The sequence below is a fragment of the Suricata suricatta genome, chromosome 16 (assembly GCF_006229205.1).
Source record: "Suricata suricatta isolate VVHF042 chromosome 16, meerkat_22Aug2017_6uvM2_HiC, whole genome shotgun sequence".
Taxonomy (NCBI): Eukaryota; Metazoa; Chordata; class Mammalia; order Carnivora; family Herpestidae; genus Suricata; species Suricata suricatta.
Genome location: NC_043715.1, coordinates 36,888,410 through 36,910,591, shown reverse-complemented (window position 1 = coordinate 36,910,591; position 22,182 = coordinate 36,888,410). Strand labels below are relative to the sequence as shown.

Genomic DNA, 22,182 nt, shown 5'->3' with positions numbered 1-22,182 from the left:
GTCCGGTGGCCGGGCCGAGACGGGCTTCCTGTGGCGGCCGCGCCTCCTCCGCGCCTCCCCCGTTGGCTCCGCCCCTCGCTCCGCCCCGCGCGGCACGCTGGGAAGCGCGAGCGCAGCCTCCGCCCCTGGCCCCGCCCCCTGGTGAGTCACGTGGTGCAGGAGCGGCGGGGCTAGGCTAGCTTACCCGGAGGTTGCGCTTCATTGTAACCCTCTGGAAGCTTTCACTCTATTGAGGTCCACGCTGAGTGAATGCTCGTCGAGGTAAGCCTTGTGCCTTCTTCGTCTTCAAGTCATTTAGCACTGCCTCTGGCGGTAGAAGCTTAATTCATGCACCAAAGCTGCTTTGTAAGAACATTTAATTTTAGCAAGTTCAACTCTTTCCTGTGCCTGTTTAATGAATATGCAATTATATTTTGCGTATTAATTACTGTGCTTATATTAATATAGTGCTGTGTTTGGACTATTTAATAAGAGACTTTTCAAGGGTAACTTTGCCCGCACTTTTTCTCTTATTTCAGAACTATGCTCTGTTTCTCGCACAGCCTCTGGACACAGTTGGCACCCAGGTAATGCTTACTAGCCGGAACTGGCCTTGCCCTCTCTCCTCCAGTTCCTAACACTAGCGATGGATCCTGTTTGTTCAGCCTTATACAAATAGGAATAGACTGGGATGTATCTGCAGGTAACACCTTTGTGTGCCTGCTTGCTGTTTTACTTCCCTCTCTCTTGGCCAGCTCTCAGTCCAGATACACCCTTTTTCCATTTGCTTCAAAGAGAGACACAAGGAAGACTTGGGCAAGTGGTAAATGTTAATTCCTGTTTTCCTCACTGTATATCCCACATCAACACCTCTGAAAGAGGCAGAATCTGAATATTTCTCATAAAACCTCCTCCATCTCCACCATCATCTCTCTATCCTCAGCCACCTCAGTAGATTCTGGCCTCTCTGTGTCCACTCTTGCGCCCTGTAATGGACTTTGTCAGCTGCCTTTTGTCTATCTCCCTCTTTCAGATGGTCTACCCGAGCCCACATAGTTCTGTGCCTTTGGAAAGCTGACCCACCCCCAGCTCCAGCCTAAAGGCAATGCATTTTCCCTGTAAATGGTTCAGGAGAATGGACATGTGATACTTCACAGAGATTCCCTGAAGGCTTCAGAAAAAGTTCTCTTTCATTCTTTGGAAGTTTTCCATTAAAAAAATCTATCCATCCCTTGGTGGGGAAGTACAGGGCCTATGGCCCCGTGTATTTCAGCTCTAGTAAAACTACCCGCACATCTCCTAGGCTCACAACGAAGTTGAGCCTGGTCAGCAGAGCAAAGAGACAGAGCTTGACTCCGGTGAAGCAGCCAGCTCTGAAGTCTGCATTACCTCTGGCACTTCTGGTTAAAGAGGCCAGTAAGTTTTCTGATGGATTAAGGCAGTTTGCATCATATTTTATATCACTAGCAGCCAAAGATTCTGATTCATGCACCCCCAATCTATTCTCAGCTCAGCAGCCTGAGGGAGCTTTTAAAAATAGCCAGGTCATATCATTCTCCCTGTGTGAGCCCTCCATGACTTCTCACTGCAACAAGGATAAAATCCAGATGTCCTACTAGAATCTGTAGGCTATCCGACCCACCTTCCCTACCACCTTGCTAGGCCCCTGCCACTCATACCAACCATGATGGTTTCACACTTCTCCCACCTTGGGGTCATATCTTGCTGCCTGTAGTGCTTGTGCTGGATCTTTCCACGGTCTACTCCCTTGAATCACTCAGGCCTCGATTCAAATAAAAAAGCTTCCCTGATACCATGTCTGTAGAAGACCCTCCCCTCTCCTCCAAGCATCCTCACTTTTTAAATTTCCTTCATAGCACTTACCCCTTTTTAGGATTATCAGTTTTATCTACTTCTCTTCACACTTCTACCATCTCTTCACACTAGAATACCAGCTCCATGAGAACAGGGACTTGGTAGACTTTCTAGGAACATTTCCTGCTTCCTTCACTCCGTCTTAAGAGCTCAGAAGTAACAGCAGAAGAACTTGAACTGTAAAACCCGGACACACCCAAGTTGTGGTCTCAGCTCTGCCACTTGCCTGCTGACAAGTCTCGGGCAAGGCATTTAACCTCCTCCTGAGCTTCATTCTGTTGTACAAGTCCTGGAGCTATCCCTGCCTCAGGCTTGGCTCAAAGACTCACGGTGATCGCAAGTATACGAGCTGATGGTGAAAACTTGCTCCATCCATCGAAAATCCTTCAAATTATAATCACTCATGCAGGTGAACATCAGCCACCCCCAAACACCTTCAATAAGACAAAGTTAAATTTCAGCCAATGTAGTTGACCCCCTTCCATGTACCAGGCCCTCCCCTGCATGTGGGAAGCAAGAGGTGATCAAGACAGGCACCAGAACTGCCTGTGGATCTTGGAGTCAAGGGAGGGCCAAAGACCTTAGATGCAGTTCTTATAGTTCTATAGGAGGTTTGTCCTTAACACCAAGGTCAAAAGATCATCCCCTCCGTGAAATTCCCCTAGTACTTCATCTGCTTATCCTTAAGGTTGACACTGACCACTTCAGTCCTTGTCATATGTGGCTTTTCTGTACACTTCAGCCTCCCCTCCAAGGAAAGGGATGAAATAATCTTTAAATCTGAAAAATGGATAGCATGGCAATTGCTGACCCACCGACTTTCAGAAGCCAGTAATAGAAACTCAAAGTGATTTATGGAAAAAAAACAAACCTTTTAAGAAGAGGGATTCAGAAGGACGTGAGGCAAAATGTGGAGTAGAATGCCCAGGGATCAGTCCCTTCATTACAACAACTATCAGTTGGAGGGGCTCATGGGTGGCTCAGTCAGTTCAGTGTCCAACTCATGGTTTTGGCTCAGGTCTTGATCTCATGATTCGTGAGTTTAAGCCATTAGAGGGGCTCGGTACTGACAGCACAGGGCCTCCTTGGGATCCTCTCTCTCCCTCTCTCTCTCTCTATCCCCTCCCCTTCTTTCTCTCTCTCAAAATAAATAAACCTAAAAAACAACCAAACCAACAAAAACAACTGTCAGTTGGAAACAAACACTCAGAGTCAACTATTTGAAACTCTGGAACCTGAACAGGTACTTAAAAAAAACCATGACAGCACATGATAAAAGAGAAGGTCACTACCTATTGGTAGGAGGATAGTGGTAGGGAAGGAGTGAGAACCAGCTGCCATGCCCCATTCCTCAGCCCGCACCCCACCATGCAGCTGTGGGATTAGCAGCCTCCATTCCTGGAGGGGCTGGCTGATACCAGTGTGAGCAATAAGGTCCTCGTCCTCCAAAGCATTTCAGTCAGTCTACCAGCTCCCTGAGACACAGGTGAAGACTTGCCTTCTGGGATTCCAGAAGTTTCCCCTGACAGCATCTATTGGAAGATTTCAAGGGACAGAACACTTTGTTTTTAGGAAATCTTCATCAAGTCACTGGATGGATGTAGAGATAACAGAATAAAAACATCAATGAGCACACATACCAAGGAATACACTTTGAAAAAATAGTTTGAAAAAAATCACTAAAAAGATGACAGCAACCTTCAACAAGCAAAACTCAGCATCCCTGAGGAGCAGGATAATTGGATTTCCAGAGTTAACCACATAATAATACTCAAAAGGTCTAGTCCTCAACAAACAATACAAAATATACCAAAAAACAAGTATGTGAAGCCAATTCCAGAAAAAAAATAATTAGAAACTATCCTTAAGGAAGCCCAGACATTGGAAATTTTAGTCAAATACATTAAATCAACTGTCTTAAATATGCTTAATAAGCTGAAGGAAATCATAGACAAAGAACTAAAGGAAACCGCAAGAAAGCTGTATGAACAAATAAGGAATGACAATAAAGAGATCAAAATTATGAAAAGAAATAGAAATAGAAACCCTAGAGCAGAAAAATGCAATAAATAAAAAGTAAAATAATAAATTCACTAGAGGACCCGAACAAATTTGAGCAGGCAGAAGAAATAATCAGAAAACTTGAATATAAGGCACTCGAAGTTATCCAGTCAGGTACAGAAAGAAAAAAAAAAGTAAGGAGATATGAACAGAGCCTATGAGCCTGGGGGACACCATCAAGCATACCAAAAATATGGACAATAGGAGTTCTAAGAGGAGACAGAAAGGGACAAAAAAATTTTGAAAAACTAATGGCTGAAAACATTCTAAATTTGAGGAAAGATTTGAATGCACACATCCAAAAGGCCTAAGGAGCTTCAAGCAGGATAAACTCAAAGTGATGTGTTATAACTGAAACATATTATAGTCAAATTCTCAAAACACACCAAAAAATGACAATCTTGAAAGCAACAGGTGACTAGTAACTTGTTACATACAAGGATTCCTCAATAAGATTAACAGCTGATTTCTAATCAGAGATCATGTGGGCAGTGGCAACTGGGTGACTCAGTTAGTTGAGTTTGGACTCTTGATTTCAGCTCAGGTCATGATCCCAGAGTCATGGGATTGAGCCCTGCATCAGGCTCTACACTGAGCATGGAATGTGCTTAAGATTCTCTCTCTCTCCCTCTGCCCCTCTCCCTGATCATGCTCTCACTCTCTCTCTCAAATAAAAAAATAAAATTTAAATTAAGTCTTAACAACAACAATTTTTTTTGTACACCAAAAAAGCACTTCCTGTTTAAAAAAGAAAAAAGAAATCATGGAAGTCAAAGGGCATATTCAGTTCTGAAAGGAAAAAACAACCTCTAAACAAAGAATTCTATATTAGATGAACTATCAAGAATGAAGGAGAAATTCAAACATTTACAGATAAATAAAAACTGAAAGAGTTCATTACTAGTAGAACTACTTCACAAGAATTGCTAAAGTGGGTCTGTTGAGCTGAAATAAAAGAACACTAGACAATAACTCAAAGTCATATGAAAAATAGAGAACACTGACTACGCAGGTAAATATAAAAGCCACTATTACTGCCGGTTTCGTTTGTAATCCCTCTATTTTCAACTACAATTTAAAAGGCATATATTTAAATCTAAAACACATAAGACAATAACTATAAAACTATGTTAGTGGGCACACAATGTAAGGAATGTGATCCGGAACAATAATATTTTAAAGGGAGAAGGACAAAACTGTATGGGAACACAGCGTCTGTATACTAGTGAAACTAAATCGGTTATTCAAGCTAGGATGTTATGAGTTCAAGATGTTAATTACAGGGGCGCCTGGGAGGCTCAGTCAGTTAAACATTCTGGCTTTGGCTCAGGTCATGATCTCACGGTTCATGGATTCAAGCCCCCCATCGGTCTCTGTGCTGACAGCTCAGAGCCTGGAGCCTGCTTCAGATTCTGTGTCTCCCTCTCTCTCTCTGACCCTCCCCTGCTCGCGCTGTCTCTCTCTGTCTCTCAGAAATAAAATTAAAAAAAAATTTTTTTTAATTTTTTTTTGAAAAAAGTAATTATAGTTAATTATAGTTCACAAGGCAACCACAACTACAGTAACTAAAATGTATACATACAAGGAAAGAAGGGGACTCAAAATGATACACTACAAAATAATCTAATAAATATAAAAATGTAGGAACAGAACAAAAAAGATACACACACAAAGAAATAGCCATATGGCAGAACTAACTCCTTCTTTACCATTAATTTCTTTGAATGTAAATGGATGAAACAGATTAAAACACAGAGATTGATAGAATGTGTATTTTAAATGATTGATCTATATGCTATTTACAAGAAACTCACTTTAGATTGAAAGACACAATAGAATTGAAAGTAAAGGGATGTGATATGAGCTGAATTGTCACCCTTCAAATTCACATATAGAAGTCCTAACCCCTAGTACCTCAGAATGTGACTAGTCTGCACACAGGGCTTTAAAAGGTGAATACGTTCAAAAGAGGCCAAAGAGTGGGCCTCAATCCAATCTGGCTGGTGTCCTTATAAGAGGATATTTAGAAGAGAGCCTGGTGGCCCAGTCAGTTAAGTGTCCGACTTTGGTTAAGCGTCTGACTTCAGCTCAGGTCATGATCTCCTTCCTGGTTGGTGAATTAGAGACCCGCATCAGCTCTGCAATGACAGGGTGTGGCAGGGTGGAGCCTGCTTCGGATTCTCTGTCCCCGTCTCTCTGCCCTCCCCACCCTCTCAAAAATAAACATTAAAAAAAAAGGGATATTTAGAGACACAAAGGGCATGTGTGTACAGAGGGATGACTGCATGAAGGGCCAGCAAGAGGCAGCTGTTTGCCAGCCAAAGAGAGAGGCCTCCGTGTTAACCAACCTAATCACACCTTGATCTTGGACTTCTATCCTCCAGAACGATGAAAAAATAAATGTCTGCTGTGTAAGTCACCAAGCCTGTGGTATTTTGTTATGGCGGCCCTAGCAAACTAATACACCAGTAACCTAACTGTATGCCACACGGAACCTGAAAGAAAGCAAACAACCCAAAGCTAGCATAAGGAAGAAATAACAAAGATTACACTAGGGAGAAACTGAGAATAAAAAACAATAGAGGAAATTAATGAAACCAAAATTTATTCTTCAAATAAATATCAACAAAATTGGCATACCTTTACTGGATTAGGAAAAAGGGAGACTCAAATTATTAAAACCAGAAATGAAAATAGGATACTACTAGCTATTTTACAAAAATAAGATTATTCAAGAATACTATGAACAATTATATACCAATAAATTGAATAAGTCTACATGAAATGGAAAAATTCCTAGAAAAATACAAATAAAACTGACTCAAGGAAAAATAGAAAATTCTAAAAAGGTCTCTAACAAGTAAGGAGAGTGAATCATTAATCCTACCAACAAAGAAAAATCCAGAACAAATGGTTTCAAATGTGAATTCTACCAAACATTTTTAAAAAGAGACATCAATTCTGTTTAAACTTTTCCAAAATATTGAAGAAGGAATGCATCCTATGAGGTCACCAAGGCCCTGAAAGAAAGAAAACTATAAGGGTGTCTGGGTGGTTCAGTAGATTACTTAATCGACTCTTGGTTTCAGCTCCAGTCATGATCTGGGGATAGAGCCCCAGCATCTGTGGGACAGAGCCCCATGTCAGGCTCTCTTTCCTCTCTCTTTCTGCACCTCCCAGTCACTCTCTCTCTTCCAAAATAAATAAATACTAAAAAAAAGAAAAGAAAATAGGCCAAATTTTTATGAATATAAATGCAAAAATGGGGCACCTGGGTGGCTCAGTTGGTTAAGTGCCCGACTTCGGCTCAGGTCATGATCTCACAGTTCGTGGGTTCGAGCCCGGTGTCGGGCTCTGTGCTGACAGCTCGGAGCCTGGAACCTGCTTCAGATTCTATGTCTCCCTCTCTCCCTGCGCCTCCTCCTGCTCACGCTCTGTCTCTCTCTCTCTCAAAAACAAATAAACATACTTTAAAAATAAATAAATAAATAAAAATAAATGCAAAAATCTTCAACAAAATATGAACACACAAGTTCAGCAGCATATTAAAAAGATTATACATGATGACTATGTAGAATTTATCCCAGGAATACAAAGGTATTTCACCATATGAAAATCAGTCAGTGTAATATACCACACTAACAGAACAAAGGAAAACAAAATACATGATAATCCAAATTGATGCAGAAATAGCACTTGGTAAAATGCAACACCTTTCATGATTAAAAAAAAAATAACCTCAGCATTATAAAGGCGATATATGAAAAACCCATAAGTAACATCCTCAAGGGTGAAAGACAAACTTTTCCTCTAAGATCGGGAACAAGAAAAGGGTGTTTGCTTTCACTACTTCTATTAAACATGGTATTGGAAGTTCTAGCCAAAGCAATTAGGCAAGATAAAGAAATAAAAGGAAGCCAGTTAGAAAAGAATAACAGAGGAGAGAGAGAGAGTTGGGGAGAGAGAGGGATGCAGAACTTGAGAGACTATTAAAAGCTGAGAATGAACTGAGGGTTGGGGGGGGAGGGGGGAGGGGGGAAGACAGGTGGTGGTGATGGTGGTGGGCACTTGAGGGGAAGAGCACTGGGTGTTGTATGGAAAACAATTTGACAATAAAATATTATGGAAAAAAAAAAAAAAAAGAAAAGAATAATAAAATTATTTATTTTGGTAGATGTTATGGTTTTATATGTAGAAAACCATAAAGAATCTATACGTAAAAAAATACCTTAGAGCTAACAAACTCAACAAAGTTGCTGGATACAAAATCAACATGCAAACATCAGTTACATTTCTATACACTAGCAATGAACAATCTGAAAAGGAAATTTTTAAAAATCTCACTTATACTAGCATAAAAAATATTGAGTAATGAATTGAACTAAGGAGGCATAAAGAACTGTGCACTATAAACTACAAAACATTCTTGAAAGAAATTAAACACAAATAAATGGAAAGACATCTATGTTTATGGCTTGAGAGACTTATTATTGCTAAGAGGATAACTGTTATGGACTGAATGTTTCCCCAAAATTAATATATTGAAGCTCTAGCCCTCAATGTACTGAATTTGGAGATAGGTCCTTTGTGGAAATAGTTAAGATTAAGTGACATCATGAGAAGAAGGCCTGATCCAATAGGATCAGTGTCCTTACAAGAAGAGACACCAGAAAGCTCATTCTCTCCACACACACACACGCATACTAAGGAAAGGCATTGTGAGGACACAGTGAAAAAGCAGTCATCTATAAGTTAGGAAAAAATCTTTCACCAGAAACTGAACTTGCTTGATCATTACCTTTATTCATGAACTTCTAGCCTCCCAAACTGTGAGAAAATATATTCCTATTGCTTGAACCAGCCAATCTGTGGTATTTTGTGATAGCAGCCCTAGCAGATTAATAAGCAATGCTCCTCTCGAAGCAATCTATAGATTTGAAGCAATCCCAATGACATGTTTTACAGAAGTAGAAAAACCTATCCTAAAACTTATGTGGAATTGCAAGAGATCCTCAATAGCTAAAACAATCTTGAGAAAGATCAAAGTTGAAAAAGTCTCACACTTCCTGATTTCAAAACTTCCTGCAAATCTACGTTAATCAAAAGTTACTAGCATAAGGATAAACACAAAGACTAACGGAATTGAATAAATAGCCCCAAAATGAACCTTCCCATATAGGACAAGTAGATTTTTAACAAGAGTTCCAAGATCATTCAATAGGGAAAGCAGAGTCACATCAACAAGTAGTACTAAGGACACTGGGTTTCCACATGTAAAGCAATGACATTGGACCCTTACCTTATACCATATACAAAAAAAATGAACTCAAAATGAACCAAACCTAAACAAAAGACCTAAAACTTTAAAACTTTTAGAAGTCATAGGGGAAAATCTTCATGAATTTGGAATTGGCAATTTCTTTAAAATGACACTAAAGCACAGGCAGCAAAAGAAAATAATTTGACTTCATCAAAATTAAGAACTTTTATGCATCAAATGATACTCTCAAGAGAATGAAAATATAACACAGAAGAAATACTTACAAATCATATGTCTTATAAAGGTTTAATATCAAGAATATCTATCTCTGTACTTATTTCTCTATTTACATATTTACATACAATATATTTATTAAATATATTTTTATTTTTATATACATATAAAGACATAGTTATGTCTCCTACAACTCAACAACAACAACAACAACAAAACCAGTTCAAAAATGGGCAAAGGACTTGAAAAGACAATTCTCCCAAGAAGATGTAAAAACTCCCAATAGTCATGTGAAAAGTTGCTCAATGACCTTCAGCATTAGGGAAATGTAAGGCTAAACCACAATGAGATACCACTTCATGGCCACTAAGATGATATGAAGAAGGAGGAGGAGGAGGAGGAGGAGGAGAGGGAGGGAAAGAAGAAAGAAAGGAAAGAGGAAATAACAAGTGTTGGCAAGGATGTAGAGATACTGGAACACTCTTTCACTGCTGGTGGGAATGTAAAATGTTATAGCTATTGTGGGAAAGTTTAACAATTTCTTAAAAAGTTAAACATAGTTACCATATGAACAAATAGTTTCACTCCGAGATGTATACCCCAAAGATTTGAAAACAAGTACTCAAACAGATACATCTATGTTCATAGCAGCATTCCTCACAGCAGCCAAAAAGTGAAAAAAAAAAAAATGCAACAGATTTCCCTTAACAGAAAAGTGGATAAACAAAATGTGGTGTGTCTGGGTATATATATTGTGTGTATACATATATGTATGAACATTACTCCGCCATCATAAAGAGGAATTAAGTTTTGATACATGCTACAACATTGATGAGCCTTGAAAGCATAACATAATATAAAACGAATATGAAATTATGAAAACATAAGTGAAATAAACCAGACCCAAAAGTATAAATGTTGTATTATCCCACTTATACGACATACCTAAAGCAGGTCAATTGATGGAGACAGAAAGTCGATTGGAGGTCACCAAGCCCTGGTTGGGGAACGGGAGATGGAGGTCATTGCTTAATGGTTTCTGGAGTAATAAAAGAGTTCTGGAACTAGTGGTGACACAACACTGGTTAAATGTTACACAACATTGTGAATGTACTCAATGCCACTGACCTGGATACTTAGAGAGGCCTAAAATAATACATCTTATGTTATATTTCTCCTCTTCCCCCCAAGAAAGAAAAGATTGGGCTTTGTTGCCTCCTCATGTAACTGAAAAGTTCAGTGACAGTTTCAGGTAAGGCTAGACCCAGGAACTCAATATACAGGAACACGGGTATGTCTTTCTCCCCTTCTTTGTGCTCTCTTCTGTGTCAGCTTCGTTCTGAAGTTTTCTTACACATGGAGGCTCCCAACATTCCTAGTCGTCATTGTACTTATTTAGCGATCTCAGGGGGAAGGAGGTACCTCTTTCTTCCTAAATTGGTAACTTTAAAAAAAATTTTTTTAACATTTTATTTATTTTTGAGAGACAGAGAGTGACAGAGAGTGAACAGGGGAGGGCCAGAGAGAGAGGAAGACACAGAATCTGAAGCAGGCTCCAGGCTCTGAGCTAGCCGTCAGCACAGAGCCCGACACGGGGCTCGAACCCATGAACCCTGAGATCATGACCTGAGCCGAAGCCGGACGCTTAACCGACTGAGCCACGCAGGCGCCCCCTAAATTGGTGGCTTAATTGTCCACACCTAGAGCCCAAGAGGAGGGGATGGACCAACTCCATTCTAAAATAATGAGTATGGGTAGGAGAAGGTGTCTCCAGAGAAAATCTGAAAACAGAGGAGAGGATGCTATGCAGACAAAGCCGCTGATGCCCTCTATAAGCTCCAGGGGCTTCAACAAGAACCACTGGCCCCCAGGAGCCTGGATATTCCTTTCCCTTTTCAAAATTTTTATTTCTTTAACCTACTTTTCCCCTGATGTAGAAGTTAACCCACTCTCAAGTGATAATACCAGAAGAAGAAAAATGAGAGTCCTAGATGATCCATTTAGTGGATGATCAAATGCCTGTGTCAATTAGAATTTATTAAGCTGCAAATGTATTTCAAACTACCTTCGCTTAAAAGACAACTTATTTTCTCCCAACACCAAAAAGTTCTGGAGTGGGTCTGCTTTCAGCTGGGCTTGATGAAGAGTCCTAAACAACAACAATGGAGCTTGATTTCTCTTCTCTGGACCCTGCCTTTTATTGCATCTATATCATTCTCAGGTGTCTGGGCGCTCCAGACTCCCACTTTCTAGGGTCCAGTGGGTACCTCTGCCTGCTCTGAGTGAGAAAGAGGACCAACAGTCTCCCAGTTTTCCCAGCAAAAGGTTCAGAGCATCCCACTCACTCTGAACTAGGTCACAGGCCTTGTCCTGAGCCAGTCATGTGGCTGGAGAGCAGCAAAAGCTGGACTGGCGCCCCGAACACACACTCCCGAAGCTCAGGCACCAGCTCCAGAAGGCGAGGGAGGGAGGCTGGGTGAGCAGAAATCAAGCAAACGTCTGTGATACCTCATGTACTCGTGGGAGTTTGGTAAAGACGGTTAGTTGGGTCATTTCGTTGGCAAATTGGGACTTTAGGCTTGATGGCTTTGCATCCCCCTCCCACGGCTTACCTCGGGCCCTGAGGTTTCTCTGAGCCTTTCTGACATAGAACAGTATCAGCATGAGGGGAGAGCAAAGCCAGGATGGGACTGGGGAGATCTGTGGTCCTATTCACTTTACCAGCAAAGGACAAGGTGGGGTGAGTCCATTGGTCAAGGTCTCTGCCATACCCACAGCCAGAGCCCCTTCTCCAAGAATCTGCTTCTTTCATACCTGCTGAGTGATGCCTACCCCTGTGTTAGACCTGGTTTTCTGAGAAGCAGGTACTGAAATAAGAGCAACATGTACAACAGTTATAAGGGGAAACACCTGTGAGGGAAAATGGCGAGGGAGCCAGAAGAGATTGTAAGAGCTTTGGCCCATAATGTAGGTCTTGACGCCAAGTGAGGGAAGAAAGGAAATTTGGGTAGAAGCGTCTAAGATTGTAATGCAGTTCTAAGGAAGTTCAGCAAGGCTGGTTTGAGGAGTCCTCATGTGGAAGATGGCTGTCAAAGAAGTCCCTGCCTCCCAGGAATGGGCCTGACTTAGCATCCCCACCATGCCCAGTGATGAGATGGGAAGCAGGGCCTTGACAATGGCTTTCAAGCTTATCAGCTGGGGCCCTGGGTCATTACAATTCCTGCAGAGACCTGGCTGCCACACTCCACTGCCCAGTTTCTGTGGGGTGCCTGTCTCAGCTGGCTGTACTGCTTGGCTCTTTCTGTCAGACTGGAACCCTGAAGCCTGAGACCAGAGGTTACACACTCAGAAATCTGCAGGGGACTGACCTCTCACATAATTGAGCAAAGGGGGCTGGAGGGGCTGGCAGACCAGAGATCAGTTCACCCAAGGGACCTACCACTACTTAGCTCCAGTGGACTCATGGGATTCAGGCCCAGCATGATCCCATTCTCCAGGAGAAGCCAGATTTCTGGGCTTCTTTGTGAAATCATGCAATTTGAAAATATTAGTAACTGATTCAACTTTAAGAAGTAAAACTGTGTGCTATCCCAAAACACAGCTCTCTACTGTTGGTGAGAAGTCCATGTTGAGGGTAAGCTAGGGTGCTGAGGCCAGAGGTGCTGAGACAGGCCTGCTGAGGGTGGAGAGTGATACAAAGGCACAGAAGGCAACAGGGATGCTGGGCCATGAGGATGAAAGCAGACCCCCCCCAAGAGGATCAGCGGCTCTTGACTCAGCCCAGGACCACTCATGGGAGAGCAGGTGACCTGCTGGCCCAGCAGCAACCTGAGAAGTCCCTGGTTCCTTTCAATCAAATCTCCTTTTCTTCTTGAGTGCATTTAACTAGGTCTCTCATACCAAACAATACTCACATACCTGAATTCAAAGCTATACTATTGTATATTACACTGCATATTGTGTATAGTAGAATAGTGTGCTATAAAGCTACCGGAATCCCAACAATGTGGTAGCAGCAAAGAGATAGACACACAGATCAATGGGGCAAACAGAGAGCCCAGAAACAGTTGCATACACATATAAGCAACTTGAGTTTTTACAAAGGTGCAAAGGCAATTCAATGGAAAAAGAATAGTTTCTCTAACATATGATACTAGAACAATTAGATGTTTATCTGCAAAAAAAAAAAAGCTCTATTCATACCTCATATTTTACACAAAATTAACTCGTAATAGATCACAGACTTAAATGCAAAATACAAACATATAAAACTTTTGGAAGGAAATATAAGGAAAAAAATCCATGTGACCTTGATTTTGGCAATGAAAAAATTGATGAATTGCATTTTATCAAAATTAAAAGCACTTGCAAAATATACTGTTAAGAGATTGAGAAAAAAACATGCTACAGACTGGGAGAAAATATTTGCAAACCAGATATCCGATAAAAGACTTGTATCTAGCATATACAAAGAATTTTTAAGAAAACAAGCCGTCCAATTTAAAAATGGAGAAAAGACCTAGACATTTCACCAAAGATATACAGATGGCAAATAAGCATATAAAAAGATGCTGAACATCATTTGTCATTGGGGAAATGCAAATTAAAACAACAACGAGACACTACTACATACCTATTAGAATGGCTACAATCCAAACAAGAGACACCACCAGTTGCTGGCTAAGATGCAGAGCAACAAAAACCCTCTCTGATTGCCGGTGGGGACGTAAAACGGTGCAGCCACTTTGGAAGGCAGTTTGGTGCTTTTGCACAAAGTTAAACATAGACTTCCCATGCAATCCAGCAATCATACTCCCAGGCATCCCCCAGCGGATCTGAAAAATTTACGTTGACATAAAAACCTGCATGCAAATGTTGATACATTTGCCAGTATGCATGGATTTGGTTAGACAATATCAGGCAACTCCAGAACTGCCTGTTTTGGATTTATTGCTTCCTGTCTTGGGGCCTCACCTTCCCCTAACAAGGGAAGTGACAAGGATTCCTGAGATGTATTCTACCCTGTTTTGGGGGGACTCAGGAATCTACAGATGTCCCTGGGTGAAGTCCAAATATCACCTTGACCTGGCTTCCCACTTACAGTTGTCAGATTTCAAAAATAAAAACATAGAACACTCAGTAAAATTTAAATTTCAGATAAGCAATATATAATTTTCTAGTATACCCATGTACCATTTGTAACACACGTGTACTAAAAAAAAAATTCACTTCTTATCTGAAATTCAAGTCTAACTGGGCCTTCTGTATTTTATCTGGCCATCCTCTTCACACTCCCAGCCTTGGGAGCCTCCCCGCATCCCGTCCCCATCCATTGGCCAACGTTGCTTTCAAAATAAACACCTCAAGCATCAGGGACTGAAGTACTGATTTCAAAGTCCCTGCTGCATAAGGGGATCACGTTCATGTGCCCAAAGAGGGAAATGGGAGTGGGGAGGGGAAGGGACAGGAACAGAAAGGACAAAAGGAAGCTGGGGGAGGGGGTGAAAGGCGAAGGCATCTCCTGAAGCTGACCCTTGCTCACGTCGTAGGTTTGGTCTGCAGTAATGGTTCTCAACCTTGGCTGACACTGGGCCCTCCCAAGACTAGCAATGCCTGTATCCAGCCTGCGCCTTGGGAATTTTTAAGCTCTCCTGCAGATTCTGCCTAACCATCAACAGAGCCACTTTCTTGCTGCCAGCAAACCACCCAAACTAGCGGCATCAACTGCAGTTCTGGAGGTAGACAGGTCAGCTGGGCAGCTGTCAGGACCTCAGCGGAGTGGCCAGCTGGGGTCTGGGCTTCCTTACAGCATGGTGGCCAGCTTCCGAAGGAGAGCCAGGTGGGAGTTTACTGCCTTATCCCGTCTGGCTCCAGAAGTCACCGAGCGTCACTTCGGCCTCATCCAGGTCATCCCTAGCAAGTCACTGAGGCCAGCCCACGTGCAAGAGGTGGGCACTTAGACTCCATCTCTTAATGGGACAAATGTCAAAGAACTTGTGGTCTCCTGTTACATCCCCCAAACGTACCATTTGAAAAAGCGATTCATTCCCTATTCTACACTCCCCCAACCCCAGCTGTCATCACTGCTCACTTAGCAAAGTCTCGTGGCCTTTTCCCATTTCCCACCCCATCTACCCTACCCGCTGCACCTGGAGTCCCAAGCTCAGAACCATTCACGGCAACCCATACGTCCAAGGCGTCAGCAAGCCTGGGCACCCCACACAGCCTGGCCTTTGTGTCTCTTGTCCTCTTCACCTCCTCAAGCTCGGAGGCAGAGCGGTCTTATCCACTAGCCCAGGTTCCCCCGAGCCAGGCATTGCTTACCTCCCAGGTACCAGGCATGCATCCCCTTTGCCAGGAACAGCTTCTTGCTCCCTCCTTCAGGACATTTTTCAGACCCTCTCTGGGAAACCTTCTCTGAGCACCCAAGAGTGGGTTAAACACAGCACCCTGTATTACCCTTAGCCACATGCAGGTTATTTCACAAATTTTCTCTTAATTTGGTATTTTTTTAAACTTGCTATTGAAGTAAAATGTTCATGCAGAAAAATGCACAAATCCTGTTCATAGCTTGATGAATTTTCATGAAGTCAGCATACCAGTATCACCAGCTCCCAGATCAAGAAGATAGAACATTTCTAAAACCACAGCGGGTGAATTTCCTGCATCCCACTGTGGGAACCATGGGGCCTGACCCTCCCTCCCCAAGCCCTGGGACATCCAGGGATTAGCCTTTGACCAGCTCTGCCAAGCAGACTCTGTCCCAGGCGCTGAGATTGGGTGAGCCAGGCTGGAGCCCTGTCCTCAAACTTCTTCTGTCTGCAGAGTCCCGGCCACATCTGCCTGCCTTTAGTCTCCTGTCCTGCCACAGATCTCCCCTTCCTCTTGCTTGGAGAGACAGAAAGTACCCATAGTTCTTGCAACGACAAGCCCCCCCACACCAAAGAAAGAAATGTTTGGTTAATAATTTTTCATGTGTGTAAGTCCCGTCTTTGTTTTCCACCTGGATTATAAATTCCTGTGGGAAAGGAGGATTTCTTCCCTCTATCACGAATTCAGCATTTGGCACATAGTACGGTCTCAAGCAAGGCTGGGCATGGTTTAATGCAAGAGGGGGCTCTCTGGAGCCAGAGGACCAGGGGGTAAGTCTCAGCCCCTGCACTCGCTGTGGGACTTCGGTGGTCCTGTGGCCTCTTCAGTCTGAGCTGTGCATCTATGAAGGGGCCTGATGCTTATAATCATCACCGGCCCTGCAGGCCTCGGCCTCTGTGAGGCTCGGACGGGTTAAGGGCCTACGAGTCTTGAAGAAACACTGACTTTCCCACACTCCATTCACAGCAGCCACATCGTCCCCATCAGACCAGCTTTGTCCCCCAAGGATGCACAAGCAAATAGGTGCTTGAAGTCAAGGCTAGCTTCATGGAGCATGTAGTGGTCCCACAGGCACTCAAAAGGGCCCCAGGCTGGACTTAGGCTCTGCTGTCACCATCTTCAAATTCTTAATCTTTGAACAAGGGATCCTGCATTTTTGTTTTGCACTGGGTCCTGCAAATTATACAGCAGCTGTGATGAAAATACCATGTGCGCTGACATGACACCGGATGGGAGAAGCGAGACTCAGGGACATGTACTGTGTGAGTGTATTTGGATCAAGTTTAAAAATAAGTAATGCTCATCTAAAGGGTTAGCAGTAGGGATAGTGTTAGCAGGACTGAGTGGGGAGGGCACGGAGTAGGGGACAGTGAGCAGAAAGAATGCGACCCCAGCCTGGCTCACACAGGCACAGCCTGGTCCGCAGCCACTGCTCCCTCTGCCCCAGCAAGCATGGTCCACTGGAGCATCCGGCTGCCCCGTCAGTGCCTGCGTCACTAGCTCAAGTTTCAAGGACAAAGTCTGGCCGTCCCAGGGCTGGGAGAGGGAGGCCCTGGTCCCTCTGGTTCCCACAGTGGGAGGGAGGATATTCACCAGGAGGAAGTCAATGTCATTAGGACCAGGGAGTGAACACATGATGGCTGCGATATGGCAGAAGTGTCCTACAACACACACATTTCTTTACAGAGCCAGTACGCAGAACAGTAGAGAAGAGCCCCCAACCTTGCAAGTAACTTTGCCTCCGTCTGTGGAGAAACTAGGAGAGCCATGACAGAACACCCCAATGTTTGCACAGGTTTGGCCAAAGTGAAGTGCTCACACGGTACCCCAGCAGAGGAGAAGCCATAACACAAGTCAGCGTCAACTCACCAACGCATAGGCTGAACCCCCTCAGGGGTGCGACGTCCTGAGCAGAAAGACCATGTTAACATTAGGGAGCCCGGAAAAGAACTGAGGGTCACGTCCCTAGACTCTCGTCCTGTCCCAGCTTCAGGCCCCGCTAACATGGCTGTCTGCTGAGAAGTACGTGGCGAGGGACCAAGGGGCCTGTGGAGGAGAGCCTCTTGTTCCTTGGGCTGAGCAAAAAGGACTTCATTTACCCTCAGCAGCCATGGGTATGTTTGTGAAGATGTGGACATGTTTGGTTCCCTAATGGAAGCGTCTCCTGCTCTGGGTGGAGCACGGCCACTGAATGGAGAGGGAGCCAGGTGCTCCCACACACGCAAAGTTACTTGGCAGAGAACGTGGATACAGAGAATGGTGAAGGTGGAGGCCATGAGTGCAGTGTCCCGCCTGAGGGTGTGGGGAGCCCGAGAACAGAGACAGGAAGAGAGCTTGATCTAAGGTGGGTTGCGCAGGCTGCCCTGGGGCCATGCACTGAGGGGCAGGGAGGAGGGCCCTTCTTTGGGGGCAGTCTCAGCAGGGAGCAGAGACCCGGGAGGCCAGAGGCCACCCAGCTGGCTACTGAAAGTGGCCTGAAGCTAGAACGGAGTAAGCATGGACCCAAACACCTTCTCCTCGTGCCTAGTTAGGGCTGTGACAGGGGGGCTAGACTTATAAAGGACAATACTGAGGCAGACGTGTTATCCAGAGCAATTTTAGATGTATCTGTCTTTACTTAAAACCGTGTTTCCTAAATTTAATTCACATTCCGATGTCATCATTTTTTCTGCCATATCCATTTGCCACCTGTACTAATATTTACTTGATATTTTTATCTAACTCAGCTCATATTTTTAATGTAAAGATTTAATTTAGCAATAATATCCATGAAATCATGAGCTTATGTGCTAGTTATGTATATTTTTACCTAATACCACAGTAAAATAAGCATATAACCTCTCAGATAAAAAATGTATTAAATTGTTGAAGAAAAAAAGTCATATAGAATAGATGGGGGGGGCACAGACTAGGGGGGCGCCCGGATGGCTCAGTCAGTTAAGATATGACTTTGGCTCAGGTCATGATCTCACAGTTTGTGGATTTGAGACCCCATCCAGCTCTGTGCTGACAGCTCAGAGCCTGGAGCCTGCTTCAGATTCTGTGTCTCCCTCTCTCTCTGCCCTCCCCATGCTCATGCTCTGTTTTTTTCTGTTTCAATAATAAATAAACATAAAAAAAAAATAGAGTGGGAATCTATTTATAGAAATTGGGAACAGCCCAAACTGAAGTAGATCCCCATCTTTCTGAAGTAATGTTCAGGACCCATCCGCAAGAGACGCGAAATGCAGGAGCGTGCTCCCCGAGGTGGGGTACAGAGACTGGAAGGGGGCGGGCACATGCCATTGTGTTCTCTCTCTCAAGCATCATGGTGGGTACACAGTTCTCCATACCCTTTCACATCTATTAGAAGTGGCGATTTTAGATATTCAATATTTAGGAAGAAGGAGCAAAAAGAAAGAAGTATTAATGTTGCAGTAGTAGCTATTTAGCAAAAAGCAAAACAAAATGAGGACAAAAACTGCCTTCCTGTGGAGCACCTGAAATCCTCTCTCTCACTGTGCGTGGGAAGGCCCCGTCTGAAGGGTAAGACCCACCCTTGCGGACACTCGACCACGGGCGGTGTCTCCGGGACACTGTGAGTTTTCTGCACTGAGACTTCCGGTGCTGGGCAGGGTGAACGGCAGGGACGGGACGAGCCACCATGCGGAGCTGTCCCGGGGCAGCAGGGAACCCGCCCTGCTTCGAGGTGCCGGGCGGGAAAGCTGTGAGCAGTCCGCGCAACCGCAGGGCTTTCCCAGGGTTGGTTTCCCAGATCTGTGTCTCCTGTCTCTAGAGGGAGTTGAGGTCCCTGGGCCTCAGGCAAGTGTTGCAACTCCACGTGAGCACGCCCGTGGTTGCTGGCGCCCTGATTGCTAGGGTCGGTCATGTTTCTTTCCGGGGCCCTGCTCCCCCTGCGTTGGGCCTCTCCTGGGCAGCACTGCACTTAATAGAGCTGCTTGTCGTGAGAACCCCAGGCCTTTATTAGTGGAGCTGCAGCATCTTCTGCCAGCTCTGGTTAAGCCCCCTTGGGGACCCATTCCTCAGCTGACAGGGAGCCCAAGAACAAGTCAGGACCACAGATGTTGGAGTTTTGATGGCCCTTAGTTCTGATGGGGCCCTGACTTCACAGGGGGGCCCTTGTAACTCCCAGTGTTGGGGAGAAGGGAGTTGGCCCAAAGGGTCCTCTCTTTTCCAGAGAAATGAGGCTACCCAAGTTTGTCAGGGTTTGTGCTGTTTTGTCCAAAGCAGTTTAGGCTCTTCTAAAGCGCAGAAGGTGTACATTGATGTCGATATTTACCAAAGAATAAATGAATGAGCAGGAAGCCTATATTACCTCCAACTGCACAGGTGCCAATCTCCTACTCTAAGACCAGAGCATTAGTGATACCCTGGAATCAGACAGACCTGGGCTCTACCCGCTTGGTAGCTGTTGGGACCCTGTAAAAGTTACTAAACCTTTCTGAGCCTCATTTCCTTGTATGGAAAATGGGGTGCTAGCAGTTACACCCATCTCAGGGAGTGGATGTGAGGATTCAATACGGTGCATGGCCCTGCAGAATCATTTGATTATTCAGTGGATGAAGATGAGGATGAAGATGTTGACAATAGTGTAAGTTGTTTCTGGTCTTTTGTCTCATTCCTCTCTGTTTTCCCGCGGAGCAGCAATCTCAAATATATCTGTCTCAGACACTTCATATGCTTAAAAATCATCGAGGATACCGAAGACCTTTTGTTTCTGTTGATTTGTATTGGTTGGTTGATATTTACCAGAAGTTGAAAGAGAGAATTTATATGTTTATTAATTCACTTAAAAGTAACAATTATAAACCCACATTATGTTAGCATAAATAAAATATTTTTATTAAAAACTAACTTTTCAAATTTGCGGTTTTACAGCTTTGCGAGTCTCTGTCATGTCTGGCTTCAAAGCAGACAATTGGATTCCCAGATCTATTTCTGCCTTCAATCTTCTCCCATCTGCTGTTTCTGTTGAAGAATATGAAGAAAATCTAGACTCACAAGGATATATAATTGCCAAGGGAGAAGTATTTTAAAAGCTTTTTCAGATAATTGTGGATAATCTTTGATAATATACCAAAACTCAGAAGTGGTAATTTCTTTTTTTTTTAATGTTTATTTATTTATTTTGAGAGAGACAGAGAGAGCATGAGCAGGGAAGGGGCAGAGAGAGAGGGAGAGAGAGAAAAAATCCCAGGCAGGCTCCAAACTGCCAGGGCTGAACCACTGCGGGGCTTCAACTCATGAACCGTGAGATCATGATCTAAGCTGCAATCAGGAGCTGGATGCTTGGGGTGCCTGGGTGGCTCGGTTGGTTAAGTGTCTGACCTTGGCTCAGGTGATGATCTCACGGTCTGTGGGTTTGAGTCCTATGTTGGGTTCTGTGCTGACAGCTCGGAGCCTGGAGCCTGCTTCCATGTCTCCCTCTCTATCTGCCTCTCCCCAGCTTGTGCTTTCTCTGTCTCTCTGTCTCTCAATAAATAAGTAAACTTAAAAAAATTTTTTTTATTATTAAAAAAATAGTTTGATGCTTAACTGACTAAGCCACCCAGGTGTCCCAGTGGTAATTTCTTAAAGGAAACTTACAATGTGGAAGCTGGAAACATAGTGACAAACTTTTTACACTCTTTTTCATTAAACTTCTTTAGTTTACCTTGTGCTGTGCATTTAAAGTGGATTTATATGCAGACAGCACATAATTAGGTCTTGCTTTTTTTTTTTTTTTTATCCAATCTGACAATCTCTATCTTTTAGTGACCATGTTTAGGTCATTTGTATCTAACGTAATTATTTATATGATTGGGTTTTAAGTCCACCATCCACTTGTTTTCTATTCGTTCCATTTGGTCTTTGTTCTTTTTTCTCCTCTCTCTTTTTTTCTGCCAACTTTCGGCTTGAGTATTTTAAATTACATTTTTATTATTGGGTTATCATTCATACTTCTTTTTAAAATTTCATTTAATAGGGGCACGTGGGTGGCTTAGTTGGTTAAGTGTCCAATGTCGGCTCAGGGCATGATCTCATAGCTTGTGATTTGGAGCGTCGGACTGTGCTGACAGCTCGGAGCCTGGAGCCTGCTTCAGACTGTGTCCCTCTCTTGCTCTGCTCCTCACCCACGCATGCTTTGTCTCTCTCTTAAGGATAAGTAAAACATTAAAAAATTTTCATTTAATGATTTCCCTAATGCTTACATTTGTGTTAATAACAGTCCTCCCCTCCAATATTTGTATCTATACAAATATTTTTAATGGTTTATTGTCAAATTGGTTTCCATACAACACCCAGTGCTCTTCCCCACAAGTTCCCTCCACCATCACCACCACCTCTTTTCCCCCCTCCCCCTTCCCTTCAACCCTCAGTTCGTTTTCAGTATTCAGTAGTCTCTCAAGTTTTGCGTCCCT

At 43.5% G+C, this 22,182-nt stretch overlaps 1 protein-coding gene across 1 annotated transcript in view; it reads right to left on the bottom strand.

The window, feature by feature from the left end:
* URI1 (URI1 prefoldin like chaperone) overlaps positions 1 to 22,182 on the bottom strand; it is a 102,498-nt gene that overhangs the window by 77,288 nt on the left and 3,028 nt on the right. The window contains exons 2-5 of the mRNA XM_029924253.1: positions 19,318 to 19,552; positions 15,734 to 15,826; positions 12,224 to 12,276; positions 185 to 226 (exon numbers count right to left, since the gene is read on the bottom strand). Coding sequence (XP_029780113.1) covers positions 185 to 226; positions 12,224 to 12,276; positions 15,734 to 15,826; positions 19,318 to 19,552 — 423 coding nt within the window. The remainder of the gene's footprint in view (positions 1 to 184; positions 227 to 12,223; positions 12,277 to 15,733; positions 15,827 to 19,317; positions 19,553 to 22,182) is intronic.